Genomic DNA, 18,532 nt, shown 5'->3' on the forward strand with positions numbered 1-18,532 from the left:
GGTCAGTCCAGACGGGATTTATCCCGGATTCCGTCGGCTCCGCTCCCCCCTCCCCAGAGCCCACTGCTTCGGGATCGATCCCTGGGGTTTCAACCCCCCAGAATTCCTCATTTTTTTGGGGGGAAAACCCTCGGGTCTGGGGCTGTGGGAACGTCCTGGATCCAGCGGGAAGAGCGACGCTTCCCTTGGCACTGAAATTCCCAGGATTTGGAGGCGATTTCCCCAGTTTTTTCAGGAAACGAGCGTCTGGGGCGGGGTTTTGGGACTTTCCAGGAATGTCTGTGACCCCCGGGGACCGGAGGGCTCCGGGAGCGAGGGAAGAGGCCCCGGAAGTGGATTTTTCTGGGATTTTTCCGGGGTGTTGGGGGTGACTCAGCCCGAGTCCCCTTTCCCGCGTGCCGGGGCTCGTTCCTGGCCCGTTCCATTCCCGTTCCCGCGGCAGGGCCGCGCCCGGCCACGCCTGGCACAGGCATGTGCGGGCCTGGCACCGGCCAAAGTCCCGGCACCGCCCTCGGGAACGGCACCGAGCGCTGCGGAGCCCCAGCACGGCGGGGTTGGGGCGGGAAAGGGATCTGCTGGAGAGTCCGGCTCCATGTGACGTTCCCACATCCCTGCCTGGGCTCATCCCGGTTTTCCCACTGGGACACGGCGACCCCGTGGCTTTGGGGTTGGATCCCGGTGTCAGAGCAGGGATGGATCCGTCTGGAGGAGGTTCCAGATCCCAAAATCCGGCCCTAAAATCGGATTTTGGGATGGAACAATCCCGGCTCCACAAATAACCAGAGCTGGGGGCTGTGGGGTCGGGCATTCCCGGGGGGATGAAAGGCTCGGGGTCATTCCCAGTGGGATCAGTGGGGTCATTCCCAGTGGGGGTCAGTGGGGTCATTCCTGCTGGGATCAGTAACTCGGGGTCATTCCCAGTGGGATGAAAGGCTCGGGGTCATTCCCAGTGGGATCAGCGGGGTCATTCCCAGTGGGATCAGTAACTCCGGGTCATTCCCAGTGGGATCAGTGGGGTCATTCCTGCTGGGATCAGTAACTCCAGGTCATTCCCAGTGGGATGAAAGGCTTGGGGTCATTCCCAGTGGGATAAATGGAATCCTTCCTGCTGGGATGAGGAATCCTCAGGGTCCCGATTTCCCTGTTTTCCCCCCCAAATCCCGGATTCCCGCCCTGATCCCGCCCTGATCCCGCCCTGATCCCGCCTTTCCCGCAGACGTTCACGGCCTGGTGCAATTCCCACCTGCGGAAAGCCGGGACGCAGATCGAGAACATCGACGAGGATTTCCGGGATGGGCTCAAGCTGATGCTGCTGCTCGAGGTCATCTCAGGTCAGGCCTCAGCCAGGAGCCCTCGGGCTGTGCCCAAACCCCTCCAAACTGGGCCCAAAATCCTTAAACTGCACCCAAAACCCTCCAAACTGGGCCCAAAATCCTTAAACTGCACCCAAAACCCTCCAAACTGGGCCCAAAATCCTTAAACTGCACCCAAAGCCCTCCAAACTGTGCCCAAAATCCTTAAACTGCACCCAAAACTCTCCAAACTGCGCCCAAAATCCTTAAACTGCACCCAAACCTTCCAAACGGTGCCCCAAACCTTCCAAACTCTGCCCAAAACCCTCCAAACTGGGCCCAAAATCCTTAAACTGTGCCCCAAACCTCCACTGGGCTCAAAATATTTAAACTTAATCCAAAAGCCTTTAAGCTTGACCCAAAAATCCTTAACCTTGACCCAGAACCTGTAACCTTGACTTAAAATCTCAAGGCTTGACTCAAAGCAATGAGCCTTGCCCCAAAATCTTTAACCCTGACCCAAACCATTCAGATTTGACCCCAAAATCTTTAACCCTGACCCAAACCCTTTAACCCTGACCCAAAATCTTTAACCCTGACCCAAACCCTTTAACCTTGCCCCAAAATCTTTAACCCTGCCCCAAACCCTGTAACCTTGCCCAAACCTTTAACCCTGCCCCAAACCCTTTAACCTTGCCCCAAACCCTTTAACCCTGCCCCAAACCCTTTAACCCTGCCCCAAACCCTTTAACCCTGCCCCAAACCCTTTAACCTTGCCCCAAACCCTTTAACCCTGCCCCAAACCCTTTAACCTTGCCCCAAACCCTTTAACCCTGCCCCAAACCCTTTAACCCTGCCCCAAACCCTTTAACCCTGCCCCAAACCTCTTTAATCCTGACCCAATCCCGTTCCAGGGGAGCGGCTCCCGAAGCCGGAGCGGGGCAAGATGAGGGTGCACAAGATCAACAACGTCAACAAGGCCCTGGACTTCATCGCCAGCAAAGGCGTCAAACTCGTCTCCATCGGTGCCGAGGGTGAGGCCCCGCCTCGGGAACGTGCCGGGATCCGCTGGGATCTGCCGGGATCCGCTGGGATCCACCGGGATCCGCTGCCCCAGTGCCCGGGTTTTGCCCCTTTTAGGCCAAAATTGGGGTTTTGAGGGGTTCTGAGGCTGCCGCGACTCCCCCCAGTGAGTGATGGGGTCTCTGAGAATTCCAGGAATTCCAGGATTCCAAGCTCGGAGATCACAGATGGCGGCTCCAGCTCATCAAGGTCACGGTTATTCCGTGATTTTTGATGGAATTAGTGAAAATGAGGGGTTTTCTGCAATCCCGGGCGTTTTAGGGGATGTGGGGGGGTTTTAGGGAATGGAGAAAGGGAAAAATAACCTGGAGAAGGGAAAAAAAAGCCTTGGAAAAGGGGAAGGAAAAAAGGTAGAAAAGGGAAAAAAAGCTGGGGCAGGGACAGAAGAAATTGGAAGATGAAAAATACGGAGAAGGGGAAAAAAAGCTGGAAATGGAAAAAAAATGGGTGCAGGGAGGAAAAGAAACCTGGAAGAGGGAGAAAATCCTGGAGGTTGAAGGAAAGTAAACCTGGAGCAGGGAAAAACCACCTGGAGAAGGGAGAAAACAACGTGGAAAAGGGAAAGAAACATCTGGAGAAGAGGGAAAAACCAGGAAAAGCTCGGGGTTTGGCCTCCCTGGGGCTCTCTCCGCACTCTGCCCAGGGCTGGGAGCGGATTCCCGGGATTCCCAGGACAGTTCCCTGCGGGATCTCCCCCGGGGCTGCCCCGGGGCCGGGCGGGCTCCGCTGGCAGCGGCTCCGGCCGGGCCGGTTTGTTGGGATCAGCTGGAAAACCTCGGGAAAGCTCCGCGTGCCCAGAGCCGAGCGAGTCCCGGCCCGCCCGGCCCCCGCCCCAGGAATTCCCAAAACCACGAGGGCTGGGGCTGCTGGAGGCGTCGGGAAGGTCGGGTGGGATCGGTGTGGAGGAGCCCGGGATTCCTCTCCTTCCCCACTTCCTGCCCCTCTGGAATTCCTCTCTCCGTGCCTTTCGAGGTCTTTCCCAACCTGGACAGCTCCCTAACCCCAGGATTCCGTAGTTCGCGTGGTCTCGTAATCCTTGGATTCCGTAGTTCCAGGATCCCGTAATTGTAGGATTCCATAATTTTTGGAGCCCATAATTCCAAGACTTCGTGTGCTAAGACTCCGTAAATCCCAGGATCATTCCGGGACCCCGCCATTGCTGTGGGATTCCCTGATTGCGGCATCCCATAATTCCAGGATTCCATGATCCTTTGGCTCCACTGTTGTAGAACCCCCCAGTCCCAGCACCCCCGCCCGGAATTCCCACCTGGAATTCCCTGTGCCTTTTCCCCGGCAGAGATCGTGGACGGGAACGCCAAGATGACGCTGGGGATGATCTGGACGATCATCCTGCGCTTCGCCATCCAGGACATCTCCGTGGAAGGTAACGGCACGGGCTCTGTTCCCGGGATCCACCCTGGGATCCATCCCGGGATCCATCCCGGGATCCATCCCCGTCTCTGATCCCTGCTCCCGCAGAGACCTCGGCCAAGGAGGGGCTCCTGCTCTGGTGCCAGCGGAAAACGGCTCCGTACAAGAACGTCAACGTCCAGAACTTCCACATCAGGTCCTTCCCTCTTCCTCTTCCTCTTCCCTCCCCTTTCCCGGGGCCCAGGCAGGGTCGGAATTCCCGTTCTCCCTGCGGATTCCCGGGATCTGACCCCCGTTTCCCCGCAGCTGGAAGGACGGGCTGGCCTTCAACGCCCTGATCCACCGGCACCGCCCCGAGCTGATCGAGTACGACAAGCTCCGGAAGGTAAATCCCCGCCTTTCCCGCGGAAACCCCGGGAATTCCGGGAATTCCCGACCCACGGAGCCTCCGGCACCTCCTCTCCCGTAGGACGATCCCGTCACCAACCTCAATAACGCCTTCGAGGTGGCTGAGAAGTACCTGGACATTCCCAAGATGCTGGATGCCGAGGGTAAGCGTGGAATTCCAGCGTCCACGGGGTCCCGGGATCTCTTCCAGGCCCTGACGGGGATTCTCTCGGAGGAGGCGCCGGATCCGGGAGGAAGCGGCTGATTTAAGCTGGGTTTTTCCCGTTTAGCACCGATTCCCACCTGTCCAGGTGGATTTATCCAGGAGCTGGGATACTCAGAGGAGCGCTGGCTCCAGCAGGAGTGTTCCCCAGTTTGTTCCCAGTTTAACCAGTACATACACAGGGATTCTGCAATCCTGGGACTCCACCATTCCAGGATCCATAAAAAAACCTTGGATCCCGTAGTTCTGTGATCCCGCAGTTCTCAGATCCTGTAATTCCAGGACTCCTGAAGTCCAGAATCCCCTAATTCAAGGATCCCATAATTTTTGGGTCCCACAATTCTCAGACATCATGATCCACCATGATTCCAGGATCCTGCGGCTCCCATCATTCCAGGATTCCCACAACTGTGGGATTCCACAATTCTTTGATTCCACGATGCTGCAATTCCAGGACCGCAGAACTCTTAAGGACCCCGCAGTTCCAGCATCCCATAAATCTGGGATTCCCTTATTCCGGCATTCCACAATTCCACGGCTCCAGGCCTCCGCAGTCCCAGCATCCCACAGCTCTCTGATCCCTTAATTCCAGGATCCGTGCAGGAAGCGCCGGCTCTAACCCTGCTTTTTCCCATTTAGCACCGATTTGCGCCCATCCAGCTGCATTTCCCCAGGATCTGGGATCTTCGGAGCGGGATTCTGGCCGGGAGAGGCGCCGTGCCCGTCCCCAGTTTGCTCCCGGTTTGCTCCCGGTTTGCTCCCGGTTTAACCAGTGTGGTTCCTTGCAGACATCGTGAACACGGCGCGGCCGGACGAGAAGGCCATCATGACCTACGTGTCCAGCTTCTACCACGCCTTCTCCGGGGCCCAGAAGGTACCGGGCCCCTCCGGCTCCGCCCGGCCCGCCGGACTCTCCCTCCCGGATCCGTCCCTCTGGAATTCTCTCTCCGCTCTCACGCCCACTTCTCTTCCAGCCGCGGCCGCTGTCGCTCGGGGGGGGCTCCGGGACCACCCCCAGCTGGCTCATGGAGGGGTTAAATCCGCCTGGAATTCCCGAGTTGGTGGGAAATCCACGGCAAATCCACGAGAAGTCCATGGAAATCCATGGAAATCCACGGGCAATTTGTGGGAGTCCACGGGCGGGGCAGGCCGAGCTTCCAGGAGGCCCCAGGCGAAGCCTCTGCGGCTTCCAGGAGGTTGAGGAACGAGGGAAAGGCGGAACAAATCCCCCATGAGCCGGCTCGGGGGCTCCCGACCCTGGGAAACGCTTCCCGCCTCGCCGCATGCGCTGGGAATGCGGGAGCTGGGAATGCCGCTGGAGCCTGTCCCTCCCTCTGTCTCTCCTCTCCTCGGGCAGATATCGTGGGCACGCTGCGGCCCGACGAGAAGGCCATCATGACCTACGTGTCCTGCTTCTACCACGCCTTCTCCGGGGCCCAGAAGGTGAGCCCGGCTCGGGGGCTCCCGGCTCCGCAGGGCCCCGGCCCCGCTCGCTTCCCGCTGCCGCCTTCCCGAGGCTCCCCGGGATCTGCCCGGGATCTGCCCGGGATCTGCCCGGCTGCTGCTCTGCTTGGCTTGGCCGCGGGGAAAGTGGGGCCTGGCTCCGCTGAGGTCACGCTCACGGCTTCCTCAGGGTCCTTCCTGTATTCCCTTCCTCCTTCCCTTCCTCTATTCCCTTCCTTTTCCCCTTTGTTCCTTTCCTTTTCCTCCTTTCCTTTGTTCCCTTCCTTTTCGTCCCTTCCTTTATTCCCTTCCTTTTCCCCTTTGTTCCTTTCCTTTTCCTCCTTTCCTTTGTTCCTTTCCTTTTCCTCCTTTCCTTTATTCCCTTCCTTTTCTTCCCTTCCTTTATTCCCTTCTTTTTCCCCTTTGTTCCCTTCCTTTTCCTCCCTTCCTTTATTCCCTTCCTTTTCCTCCCTTCTTTCCCCCCCCCTTTTCCTTTATTTGATTTATTGATTTCCTTCATTTATTTCCTTCATTTATTTCCTTTATTTCCTTCCCCCCCCGGCCACTGGATTTTCCTCTTCCCGGCCCTTCCCAGACCCTCTTCCTCTTCCCGCTGACGTCCGTCCTTCTGCTCCTCCTCCTGGATTCCTCCTCTGCTTCCCACCCAGGTACCTCCAGCCCCAGCCTTTTCCTTCCTCCTCCTCCTCCTCCTCCTCCTGCTCGGGGCAGGACAATCCGTGTGGATCGGGATCGGGATTGGGATCAGGCCCAGCGAGGGCTGGGTTTTCTTTTTCTTTCCCCTTTCTTTTCTCTTTCCTTTTCCTTTGGCATTTTTAAATTTTCCCCCTATTTTCTCCCAATTTTCCTGTTTCTTTCCCCCTCTTTTTTCTCCTACTTTATACTTTTCTCTCCTTTTTTGTCCACCTTTTCCTCTTTGTTTTTCTTTTCTTCCTTTTACTTTCCCTTTTTTCCTTCTACTTTTCTCTTGCACTTTCCTTCTCCTTTCTGTTCTACTTTCATCCTTGTGGTTTCCTCCGCCTTTATTCTTATTCTTCCCTCCTTCCCCCTTTCCCCCGGAGCTGGGGGTGTCCCCTGCCCCCGTTTCCCATTCTTGTTCCCATTCCCCGCAGGCGGAGACGGCGGCGAATCGGATCTGCAAAGTGCTGGCGGTGAACCAGGAGAACGAGCAGCTCATGGAGGACTATGAGCGCCTGGCCTCGGATGTAAGGGGGGACAATTCTAAAATCCCAGCCCAGAATCCCTCAGAATGCCCCCACGGAGCACTGCGAGCGCCTGGTGCCCGAAGTAAAGGGGGGATCCCAAAATCCCGCCCCAAAAAGCCCAAACCCCATCCCAACCCCCCGATCCATGTCCCCCCAGCTGCTGGTGTGGATCCAGGCCCCAAACCCCAAATTCCCTGTTCCCCCCAGCTGCTGACGTGGATCCAGCCCCCAAACCCCATCCCAAACCCCAAATTCCCTGTGCCCCCAGCTGCTGGTGTGGATCCAGCTCCAAACCCCATCCCAAACCCCAAATTCCCTGTGCCCCCAGCTGCTGGTGTGGATCCAGCTCCCAAACCCCATCCCAAACCCCAAATTCCCTGTGCCCCCAGCTGCTGGTGTGGATCCAGCTCCCAAACCCCATCCCAAACCCCATCCCAAACCCCAAATTCCCTGTGCCCCCAGCTGCTGGCGTGGATCCAGCGCACCATCCCCTGGCTGGAGTCCCGGGACCCGCAGAAGACGATCCCGGCCATGCAGCAGAAGCTGGAGGATTTCCGGGAGTACCGGCGGGTGCACAAACCCCCCAAGGTGCAGGAGAAGTGTCAGCTCGAGATCAACTTCAACACCCTGCAGACCAAGCTGCGCCTCAGCGGCCGCCCTGCCTTCATGCCCTCTGAGGGCAGGATGGTCTCGGTGGGTCTGGGGGCTTCGGGGAGCTGGGGGGGGTTTGGGAGGGGATTTGGGGGGTTTGGGGAGGGCTTTGGGGCTCTCAGTGGTCAGATCCTCGTTGGAATGTCAGAAACCCAACCTAAACTGCCCCAAACCCACCCCGAATCTACCCTGGCCTTCATGGCCTCCGAGGGCAGGATGGTCTTGGTGGGTCTGGGGGCTTCGGGGAGCTGGAGGGGGTTTGGGAGGGGATTTGGGGTTTCTCAAGGGGTTAAATCCACCGAGGTGTGTCCTAAAGCCACCCCAAACCCACCCACTTTGGTGCCATCGAAGAGCAGGGTGGGCTCCAGGGCTTTGGGAGAGTCCCAGTGGGGTTTTGGGGTGATTCTGGAGGACTTTGGGGTAACCCCAGGGGGGTTTTGGTGTGCCCAGGACATCGGGGCAGGGTGGCAGCGGCTGGAGCAGGCGGAGAAGGGACACGAGGAGTGGCTGCTGACGGAGCTGCGGCGCCTGGAGCGCCTGGATCACCTGGCCGAGAAATTCCGGCAGAAGGCCTCGATCCACGAGGGCTGGACGGAAGGTACCAGGGCTGGGCAGGGACTGGGGCTTCAGGTACTGCAGTCTGGGGGTTCAGGGCACGGATTTGGGGAGCAGGGGATGGAATTGGGGGTGACGGGGATTTAAGGGGTGGCACGGGGGATTTGGGGTGTCAGGGCTGTCCCCACTCCCGTGCCCAGGTCAGGAGGTGGCACAGGAGGATTTGGGGTGTCAGGGCTGTCCCCACTCCCGTGCCCAGGTCAGGAGGTGGCACAGGAGGATTTGGGGTCTCAGGGCTGTCCCCACTCCCGTGCCCAGGTCAGGAGGTGGCACAGGAGGATTTGGGGTCTCAGGGCTGTCCCCACTCCCGTGCCCAGGTCAGGAGGTGGCACAGGAGGATTTGGGGTCTCAGGGCTGTCCCCACTCCCGTGCCCAGGTCAGGAGGTGGCACAGGAGGATTTGGGGTGTCAGGGCTGTCCCCACTCCCGTGCCCAGGTCAGGAGGTGGCACAGGAGGATTTGGGGTCTCAGGGCTGTCCCCACTCCCGTGCCCAGGTCAGGAGGTGGCACAGGGGGGATTTGGGGTCTCAGGGCTGTCCCCACTCCCGTGCCCAGGTAAGGAGGTGGCACAGGAGGATTTGGGGTCTCAGGGCTGTCCCCACTCCTGTGCCCAGGTAAGGAGGTGGCACAGGAGGATTTGGGGTCTCAGGGCTGTCCCCACTCCCGTGCCCAGGTAAGGAGGTGGCACAGGAGGATTTGGGGTCTCAGGGCTGTCCCCACTCCTGTGCCCAGGTAAGGAGGTGGCCCTGCGGGACCGGGACTCGGGCACGGCCTCCCTGGCCCAGGTGCGGGCGCTGCTCCGCAAACACGAGGCCTTCGAGTCCGACCTGGCGGCGCATCAGGACCGGGTGGAGCAGATCGCGGCCATCGCCCAGGAGCTCAAGTACGGGAACCCAAAATAGATCTGAAATACCCCAAAATATGTCCTGAAATGCCCCAAAATATGTCCTGAAATACCCCCCAAAGTATCCCAAATCGCCCCAAAAAAAAACCCCAAAATGTCCAGGGAGACCCCAAAAGCAGATCCCAGCCGTCACCCAGAGCAAAACCAGGACCCCAAAATACACCCCAAATGCCCCAAAGTATACCCAGAATAACCCCCAAAATGTCCCTCAAAGCATCCCAAAATCCCAAATAAACCCCAAAATATCCTGAAATACCACAAAGTAACCCCAGAAACAACCCAGCCTATCCCAAAATACACTCAGAATAACCTGAAATATCCCATTCTTCTTTCCTTTCCTGCCTTTTCTCAATCTTTTGTCTCTTTTCCCCATTTTCTCGCTTTTGCCTCTACTTCCCCCATTTTCCCCCTATTTTCCCCCCGTTTTTCCCCATTTTCTCCCTGTTTTTCCCCATTTTCCTCCTGTTTTTCCCCATTTTCCTCCCGTTTTTCCCCATTTCCCCCCGGTTTTCCCCATTTTCCCCCCGTTTTTCCCCATTTTCCCCCCGTTTTTCCCCATTTCCCCCCGATTTTCCCCATTTTCCCCCTATTTTCCCCCTGTTTTCCCCCATTTTCCCCCCGTTTTTCCCCATTTCCCCCCGATTTTCCCCCTGTTTTCCCCCATTTTCCCCCCGTTTTTCCCCATTTTCCCCCTATTTTCCCCCCGTTTTTCCCCATTTCCCCCCGGTTTTCCCCATTTTCCCCCTATTTTCCCCCTGTTTTCCCCCATTTCCCCCCCGTTTTTCCCCATTTCCCCCCGATTTTCCCCATTTTCCCCCTATTTTCCCTGTTTTTCCCCATTTTCCCCCTATTTTCCCCCCGTTTTTCCCCATTTTCCCCCTATTTTCCCCCTGTTTTTCCCCGTTTTCCCCCCGTTTTTCCCCATTTACCCCCGGTTTTCCCCATTTTCCCCCTATTTTCCCCCGTTTTTCCCCATTTTCCCCCCGTTTTTCCCCATTTTCCCCCATTTCCCAGCGAGCTGGATTACTACGACTCCCCGAGCGTCAACGCCCGGTGCCAGAAGATCTGTGACCAGTGGGACCTGCTGGGCTCCCTCACCCACAGCCGCCGGGAAGCGCTGGAGGTCAGTGGCATCCCCGGGGCCTCCCGTGGGAGGGAGGGAGGGATCGGGATCCCAATCCCGGCGTTTTTCGCCCCAGAAAACGGAGAAGCAGCTGGAGACCATAGACGAGCTGCACCTGGAGTACGCCAAGCGCGCGGCGCCCTTCAACAACTGGATGGAGAGCGCCATGGAGGACCTGCAGGACATGTTCATCGTGCACACCATCGAGGAGATCCAGGTGGGAATCCCGGGATTCCCTGGGAACGCCCGGTTTGTCTGTTCGGGGCACGGGAACGGCCCAGGAAACGCTCCTGGGGAGCATCTTGGGGATGGTTTTCGGGTTCATTGTGCACACCATCGAGGAGATCTGGGTGGAATCCCGGAGTTCCGTGGGAATATCAGGCTCCTGCCCCAAAAACGCTCCAAAATTCAAAAGAAGCAGCCCAAAAATGCAGTTTCCGGAGCATTTGTGGCTGATTCTGTGCCAGAGGCAGAAACGCTGGGGATAAAGCGGCTCTCAGCCGCGAGGCCTCGAGTTCCGTGGCCATGCCCGGTGTCCGTCCCCCAGGGCCTGATCGCCGCCCACGACCAGTTCAAGTCGACGCTGCCGGACGCGGACAAGGAGCGGGAGGCGATCCTGAGGATCCAGCAGGAAGCGCAGCGGATCGCGGACCTGCACGGCATCCAGCTGCCCGGGAACAACCCGTACACCTCCGTCACCCCCCAGATCATCAACTCCAAGTGGGAGCGGGTGCGGAGCCACACCGGGGGCACCGGGGCAGGGCTGGAGCCGCGGGTGCCGTTGGGTCTGGAGGGATTCCCAAACCACTCCGGCCCCAGATCTCTCCATCCCGGGTTTTCCCCTGTGGGTTTCCCCCTTTTCCCACTCTTTTTTCCCACCTTTCTCTGGGTTTTTCTCCCACCTTTTTTCTGGGTTTCCGCCACCCAGTTTTCCCTCATGGTTTTCCCCCACCGTTCCTGGTTTCCAAGGCACTTCTTCCCCTGTAGTTTCCTCACCCTATCTATCCCCCGTGGTTTTCCCGGTTTCCCAGCAGGCTTTTCCAGCAGCTTTTCCCTGTTTTTTCCCGCTTTCCCAGGTGCAGCAGTTGGTGCCCAAGCGGGACCAGGCGCTGCAGGAGGAGCAGAACCGGCAGAATTCCAACGAGCACCTCAGGAGGCAGTTTGGGAGCCAGGCCAACCGCGTGGGGCCCTGGATCCAGACCAAGATGGAGGTCAGGGATCCTCCCGGTGGGATCCGGGGGCTGGGAATACTGGGAGTGCTGGAATCGGCCCCGGATCGGGCCCTGTCCGGGTTGTTCTGGGTCAGAAGGGCTGGGAAAGGGCTGGAGCTGTTGGTCGGTGATCGCCTGGTGTTCTCCTGGAAAACTGGGGTGGAATTGCTGGCGTGGGGATCCCGGGCTGGAATCCCGCGTGTTCCCAGGAGATCGGCCGGATCTCCATCGAGATGAACGGGACGCTGGAGGATCAGCTCAACCACCTGAAGGAGTACGAGCAGAACATCGTGGAGTACAAACCCAACCTGGAGCTGCTGGAGCAGCAGCACCAGCTCGTGCAGGAGGCGCTGATCTTCGACAACCAGCATTCCAACTACACCATGGAGGTGGGATCCCGGGATCCGGGGGGGTTGGGATCGTCCCGAAGGGCTTCCCGGTCACTGAGGGGCTGGGAATGGGGAGGGAGGGATCCCACAGGGATTTGGGGGGGTCCCAGGGTGGGCTGGTCCTCGACAGGCAGCATTCCAACTGCACATGGAGCTGGGATCCTGGCATGCCATCCCATGGAACTGGGGTCATCCTGGGGAAGTGGGGTGCTCCGGAGGGTGCTGGATCCCTGCCGTGGGGATCAGGATGATCCTGGGGGAGCCGGCTCCCATCCCGGGGGATCGGGGCGCTCCGGAGGGCGCCGTTCCCCCCTCATTCCCCCGTTCCCGCTGTGATCCCAGCACCTGCGCGTGGGCTGGGAGCAGCTGCTGACGACGATCGCTCGGACCATCAACGAGGTGGAGAACCAGATCCTGACCCGTGACGCCAAAGGGATCAGCCAGGAGCAGATGCAGGAATTCCGGGCCTCCTTCAACCACTTCGACAAGGTCTGGGATCCCGGGAACCCCGGGGACTGGGGGGATCCCAGGGGGATCTGGGGGTGACAGCCCAGCCCAGTCCCCACCCGGAGCAGCCCCATGGGGTTATTCCCTGCTGGAATGTGGGAATTGCCTCCTGTTTTCACTCATTTCCCCTGTTCGTCCCCGTTTTCCCAGGACCACGGCGGCGCCCTGGGCCCGGAGGAGTTCAAGGCCTGTTTGATCAGTCTGGGCTACGATGTTGAGAACGACCGGCAGGTACCGCCCGCTCCCTCTTCCTCTTCCTCTTCCTCTTCCTCCTTCCTCCTTCCTCCTTCCCTCTCCTTCCCTCTCCTTCCTTCCTTCCTTCCTGCGTTCCATCCGTCCTTCCTCCCTCTCTCTTCTGGGCTGGTTTCCTCCTCTAACGGATTCTCTGCTTTTCTCTTCCTCCTTCGTCTCCCTCTCCCTCTCCCTCTCCTCTTCCTCCTGGAAGCCGAAGCGCCGCACGGACTCCAACGACTTCCGCGCCCTCCTGGGCCCTGCGGGATCCGGCCTGGTAACAATCCCATTTTCCTGCTTCTACACCTTTTTTCTGCCTTTTTTTTTCCCCATCGCTGGGGGGAAGGAAGGGGAGGAAGGGCGGGGGAATCCGAGTGGATTCCAGGACTGGAAAAGCGCCAGAAGCATGGAAAAGCTCCAGAATTCCCAGGGAAAAAGCTCTGGAATCCCTTGAAAAGCTCTGAAGTGACCAGAAAAGGCCCTGGAATTCCTGGGAAAGCGTCGGCATTCCTGACTGTGCCTCTCCCCCCTCAGGGTGACGCAGAGTTCCAGCGGATCATGGCCGTGGTGGATCCCAACGGCAGCGGGACCGTGACGTTCCAGGCCTTCATCGACTTCATGTCCCGGGAAACGACGGACACGGACACGGCGGAGCAGGTCATCAACAGCTTCCGTGTGCTGGCCGGCGACAAGGTGAGCAAATCCAGGATCCGGGAACGCCACGGGGGTTTGGGAATGGGGGAGTGGGATGTGGGAGCTCTGGGGGGTCGGGGAATGCCAGCACAGCAGGGTTTGGGATGGGTTTGTCGAGCTTTGGAATTCCACTGGGATCAATGACTCCGTGGGTTGTCCGTCCCCACCCCTCCCCGCATTCTCCCATCGTTCCCCTGTTTTTCCCACTTTTCCCGCTCCCCCCAGAACTACATCACGGCGGCCGAGCTGCGGCGGGAGCTGCCGGCGGCGCAGGCCGAGTACTGCATCGCCCGGATGGCGCCGTACCCCGGCCCCGACGGCATCCCGGGCGCCCTGGACTACAAATCCTTCTCCACCGCCCTGTACGGAGAGAGCGACCTCTGACCGGATCCCCCGGGACCCGCCCGCCCCCCCCCGCCTCCTACTATGCAACAGTTGATTGATCTTGGGATATTTCGGGATGCAATTCCCACTTTTCCTCGGGCTCGGGGGGGGGTTTCGCCTCCCGCGGGGCCTCGGAGCGCCCGGAAATGGTTATTTTTGGTAACGAGAGAGAGAAATTCCGACTATTTTTCACGGGATCAGCGGCGCAGCCCGAGGGTTCCCTCTCCCCCCACACCCCCCACGGTAATTTATGGCTTTTCCAGAGGGAAAAATTTGGGATTTTGGGGGGGTTTTTTTTAGGTTTTTCACTCACATTCCCACCTCAGAGCAGCGTTTTGTGGACCAAAAAATGGGGAAAATAGGGGGAAATAGGGAAAAAAGGCGAGAAATAAGAAGAAGCAAGGAGAAATGAGGAAAAATTAGGAGGAAAAATGTGGAGAAAAATGAGGCAAAATGTGGAGAGAGATTGAGAACTAGGAAAAAACTAAGAGAAATGAAAAATGTGGAGCATGTGGAAAAATTAGGAGAGAAATGAGGAAAATCATGGAGAAATCTGGAGGAATACAGAAAAATATGGGAAAATAATGATAAAGACAAGGAGAAAAATAGAGAAATAAGGAGAACTGTGGAAAAATATGAAAAATTAAGTGAAACAAGGAGGAAAATTAAGAGAAATCCACCTAATAAAGCGCCTGATCCTGGAAAATTTTGACGGGAAGCAGAAAATTCCGGTTTCCTTTATAACTTTACGGATTTATTATATAAATATATATTCACGTAGCAGCTTCTTTGTCCTGTAATTAAAATATTGCTGGAAAAAAATCCCTGGAATCTTGGAGTTTTTCCTCACCTTTTTCCTCACCTTTTTCCCAGGATGTGGCCAAACAAGGTAATGTTTGGGGGAGAGAATGAACATATTGAGGTAAAAATTAGGTTGTTAGTAGGGGATATTTTGGGGGCAAAATTGAGGTAATTTTTATTGGACAGGTCAGGACAATTGTGGGGGTAAAACCTGAGGTGATCTGTAAGCGATGGAAGGAGTATTTTGGGGGTAAAATGTGAGGTACATGTGAGCACAGGGTCCCCTAAGTTATCTTGGGGGTTTTTCCCTTAGGTTCCCCATCCTTTTTTCTCTCCCTTTTCCCACCCTTTTTCCCTCACTTCTTTTTGTTTTTCCCTCATATTTCCTGCCTTTTTTCCTGCTCTTTTTCCCCCTCACGTTTCCCGCCCTTTCCCCCTCACGTTTCCCGCCCTTTTCTCCCCTCACAGTTCCCGCCCTTTTCTCCCCTCACAGTTCACCCCTTTTTCCCCTCACGGTTCCCCCCCTTTTCCCCTCACATTTCCCGCTCTTTTTCCTCTCATGTTTCCCGCCCTTTTTCCCCTCACGTTTCCCGCCCTTTTTCCCCTCACGTTTCCCACTCTTTTCTCCCCTCACGTTTCCCGCCCTTTTCTCCCCTCACGTTTCCCGCCCTTTTCTCCCCTCACGTTTCCCGCCCTTTTCTCCCCTCACAGTTCCCCCCGTTTTTCCCCTCACGGTTCCCCCCCTTTTCCCCTCACATTTCTCACCCTTTTCCCCTCACGGTTCCCGCCCTTTTCCCCTCACGGTTCCCGCCCTTTTCTTTCCTCACATTTCCCTCTTTTTCCCCCTCACGTTTCTCTCCCTTTTCCCCTCACGTTTCCCTCTTTTTCCCCTCACATTTCCCGCCCTTTTCTCCCCTCACGTTTCCCGCTCTTTTTCCCCTCACGTTTCCCGCTCTTTTTCCCCTCACGTTTCCCGCCCTTTTTCCCCCTCACATTTCCCGCTCTTTTCTCCCCTCACATTTCTCTCCCTTTTCCCCTCACGTTTCCCTCCCTTTTCTCCCCTCACGTTTCTCTCCCTTTTCCCCTCACGTTTCCCTCCCTTTTTCCCCTCACAGTTCTCACTCTTCTCCCCTCATGCTTCCCTCCCTTTTCTCCCCTCACAGGTCCCGCCCTTTTCTCCCCTCACGTTTCCCGCCCTTTTTCCCCTCACAGTTCTCACTCTTTTCCCCTCATGCTTCCCACCCTTTTACCCCTCAGGCCCCTGGTATTTTGGGGGCCCCCAGCGGGGTCAGTAGTGAGCCGGAGGGGCAGCGACACTCGGCAGCGTTTATTGAGGGGAGAGGAAAGGCACTTAAAGAGCATCTGGGGTAATTCTGGGGAGTCGGGGGGTGTTTCAGAGGGGTCAGTAACGAGCCAATGGCACTCAGCAGCGTTTGGTGGGAGGGGGGGAATAAAAGGCACTTTAAGGGGGTTTTGGGAAGGGCGTTTGGGGTTCCTGGGGGTCATCCCAGCTGATCCTCGTATTGCTTGCGGAAGCAGTCGCCGGCCGGGAAGAAATCCCAGCAGCGCTCCTGGTACATCTTCCACACGTAAGATTCCTGGGGGAGGAATTGGGGAGGGGGGTCAGGGCATGGGGAACCCCCCACAGCACCGCCGACCCACTGGCACTGGGAGACCCCCCCCCCCAAATTTCACAGATATCACCAGACACCCCCCCAAGTCCTACAGGACCCCCTCCCCAAATCCCATAGAGACCCTTCATGGGACTCCCAATGGGACCCTCCCTGTGCCCCCCCACCCAAGCCCCCCAAAGCACCCCCAGACCCTTCCTGGACTCCCCCAGCCCCCACAACCCTCCCCAGGACCCCCCCTTCTCCCCACCTGCCCTGTGTGCTCCGTCTCGTCCTTGTTGATCAAATACATCAGGAAAAACCTGCGGGGGGTGTGAAATTCGGGGTGTCAGAGGTCAAGGGGGACCCCCAACTTCTCTGGGACCCCCCTAAAATCCCCCGTAGCCCCCCAAGCCCCCCAGGTCTCACATGTAGTTGGCCAGGTTGTGCTCCTCCAGCGTGTGGGTCTCGAAGCCGTGGGGCGTCGTGTCGAAGTAGTCGCTCCCGATGCCACAGATGAAACATTTAGTCTGGGGAGGGGGCCCGGGGAGAGTCAGAGAGGGGTCCCTGAACCCCCCAATCCGAACTGGGGGGGCCTCACCCTCCTGTCCCCCCCCAACTCACCTCCATGTCCTCCTTCACCTGCTCCTGCTGGTCCCGCAGTTCCCCGAAGGCGTCGATGATCAGACCTGGGGGGCACAAAAAGGGGGGGGGGGGGGGGGGTCAGCGAGATGGGACCTCCCCCCCAGGCCCCCCCATAGCCCCTTTTAGGACCCCCAAACTGCCCCCCAAGCGGTGCCCACCCTGGATGAAGCCAGGAGGATGATGATGATCCCCAGACCCCCCGTAGCCCCCTCCCCATCCCGCCGTGGGGTGCCCACCCTGGATGATGGCGAGGAGGATGACGATGACGAAGAAGAAGAAGGTGATGTCGAAGACGACGCGGTAGAGCTCGTAATCGTCCCCCGCAGGGTCCTCGATCTCGTCCCCGATGCCCCCCCCGGCCCGGACCCCCACATACATGTGGAACAGGTAACACTGGGGGGACACAGCAGGGTCAGGGACCCCTGAGACCTCCAGGTGCCCCCAGAGAGCCCCAAAAATCCAGCTGAGGACCCTCTGCACCCCGCCTCGATGCCCCCGGGCCCCCCCTCACCGTCATCATGTCGTCACACTTCATGTCGGGCTCGTCCTCGTCCTCGCTCTTGTTGTAGAACTTGCGGAAGAAGTTGAAGGCCACCACGGTGTACAGGTAGACCACCACGGCCAGCAGCCCCACGGTCATCACCAGCTGAGCACAGGGTGGTCAGGGGGGCCACGGGACCCCCCCGGGCCGCCGGCCCCCGCGGGACCCCCCCCACCTGTTTGCCGTTGTGGGTGACGGAGGACAGGATGGTGCGCAGCGTCTTCACGCCCATGGCGATGTCCAGCAGGTGGGAGGCGAAGAAGAAGTTGTTGTAGTGGCCCAGCAGCGACATGGCCATGTACCAGGTGAGGTACAGGAACGACTGGGGGGACACGGGGGGGGTCACCCCAAAGCCAGGGGGTCCCCCCAAAGCCAGGGGGTCACTCCAAAGCCAGGGGGTCCCATGGCCCAGGATCATGGCCCAGGTGAGCCCCCACTCACGTTATCGGTGAAAATCACCCCAAATTTCCAGATCTGGTACCGGATGTCGATGGATGTGATCCTGCAGGGGCACAGGGGGGTGAGCACGTGGGGACATCCCCGAGAAGGGTCAGGACTCCCTGGGGGAGCCCCCAGACCCACGAGGTGTCTGACTACCCCTGGGCCCCCCTAGGACCATCCAGGACCCCCGAATCCCCCCTTAGACCCCTATAGGACCCCAACCCCCCAGGCCCCCCAGCCCACCAGGTGAGCAGGGAGCTGTCGGGGGGGGTTCTGCGCTCCCCCTGCGCCCCGATCTCCACGCTGGCCAGGTCCATCCCCAGCAGCTCCGCGATCCTCTCCCGCCCGTAGATGTCCCCGTACTTCTCCAGCACCTGGGGGGACCCCACAATTGAGGGGGGGGTGCCCCAAAATTGAGGGAAGGACCCCCAGAATGTCGGGGGACACCTCCAAAATCGGGGTAGGAGGTCCCAGTCCCCATCTAGGACCCCTCCTCACCTTCCTCTTGATGAACTTGTCCCAGTAGTTGCTGGGGAAGGATCTGGGGGGGTCAGGGAGGAAAAGGGGGGTCAGGGGGGAAAAGGGGGGTCGGGGGGGTCAGTGGTGACCACACCCCTCCCCCAAGACACGGCTGGTGCAGGGGGGGCCTCAGGGGGTCACAGTTGGTCCCACCAGACCCCCCGGGACCCCCTGAAACCTCTCTCAGACCTCCCAGAGCTCCCTAAGTCCCCCAAACCTCCCTTCCAGCCCCTCAGATGCCCCCAG

General features: G+C 58.5%; 2 protein-coding genes across 5 annotated transcripts in view; one reads left to right on the forward strand and one right to left on the reverse strand.

Moving 5' to 3' along the window:
* ACTN4 (actinin alpha 4) overlaps positions 1-14,512 on the forward strand; it is a 19,242-nt gene extending 4,730 nt beyond the window's left edge. The window contains exons 2-22 of one of the 4 annotated variants that reach the window (XM_048321043.1): positions 1,217-1,331; positions 2,207-2,326; positions 3,673-3,759; positions 3,855-3,942; positions 4,053-4,131; positions 4,216-4,297; positions 5,145-5,230; positions 6,930-7,022; positions 7,485-7,715; positions 8,124-8,271; positions 9,020-9,170; positions 10,206-10,314; positions 10,391-10,531; positions 10,862-11,044; positions 11,391-11,525; positions 11,735-11,914; positions 12,257-12,403; positions 12,572-12,652; positions 12,867-12,929; positions 13,187-13,345; positions 13,571-14,512. In XM_048321043.1, the coding sequence (XP_048177000.1) occupies positions 1,217-1,331; positions 2,207-2,326; positions 3,673-3,759; positions 3,855-3,942; positions 4,053-4,131; positions 4,216-4,297; positions 5,145-5,230; positions 6,930-7,022; positions 7,485-7,715; positions 8,124-8,271; positions 9,020-9,170; positions 10,206-10,314; positions 10,391-10,531; positions 10,862-11,044; positions 11,391-11,525; positions 11,735-11,914; positions 12,257-12,403; positions 12,572-12,652; positions 12,867-12,929; positions 13,187-13,345; positions 13,571-13,729 (2,637 nt within the window). In that variant the 3' untranslated portion in view covers positions 13,730-14,512. Of the gene's footprint in view, positions 1-1,216; positions 1,332-2,206; positions 2,327-3,672; positions 3,760-3,854; positions 3,943-4,052; positions 4,132-4,215; positions 4,298-5,144; positions 5,231-5,713; positions 5,800-6,929; positions 7,023-7,484; positions 7,716-8,123; positions 8,272-9,019; positions 9,171-10,205; positions 10,315-10,390; positions 10,532-10,861; positions 11,045-11,390; positions 11,526-11,734; positions 11,915-12,256; positions 12,404-12,571; positions 12,653-12,866; positions 12,930-13,186; positions 13,346-13,570 lie in introns of all 4 variants that reach the window. The other 3 variants (XM_048321033.1, XM_048321053.1, XM_048321062.1) reach the window with 3 other exon arrangements.
* A 1,325-nt stretch (positions 14,513-15,837) lies between these two features.
* Positions 15,838-18,532, reverse strand: part of RYR1 (ryanodine receptor 1) — a gene marked incomplete at its 5' end in the record, with an annotated part of 52,381 nt that continues 49,686 nt past the window's right edge. The window contains 10 exon segments of the mRNA XM_048322158.1: positions 15,838-16,128; positions 16,412-16,463; positions 16,570-16,670; positions 16,765-16,829; positions 17,022-17,178; positions 17,297-17,431; positions 17,502-17,648; positions 17,768-17,828; positions 18,011-18,141; positions 18,266-18,308. Of these exon segments, the coding sequence (XP_048178115.1) occupies positions 16,033-16,128; positions 16,412-16,463; positions 16,570-16,670; positions 16,765-16,829; positions 17,022-17,178; positions 17,297-17,431; positions 17,502-17,648; positions 17,768-17,828; positions 18,011-18,141; positions 18,266-18,308 (988 nt within the window).

Source organism: Corvus hawaiiensis, chromosome 1 (assembly GCF_020740725.1).
Source record: "Corvus hawaiiensis isolate bCorHaw1 chromosome 1, bCorHaw1.pri.cur, whole genome shotgun sequence".
NCBI classification, from domain to species: Eukaryota; Metazoa; Chordata; class Aves; order Passeriformes; family Corvidae; genus Corvus; species Corvus hawaiiensis.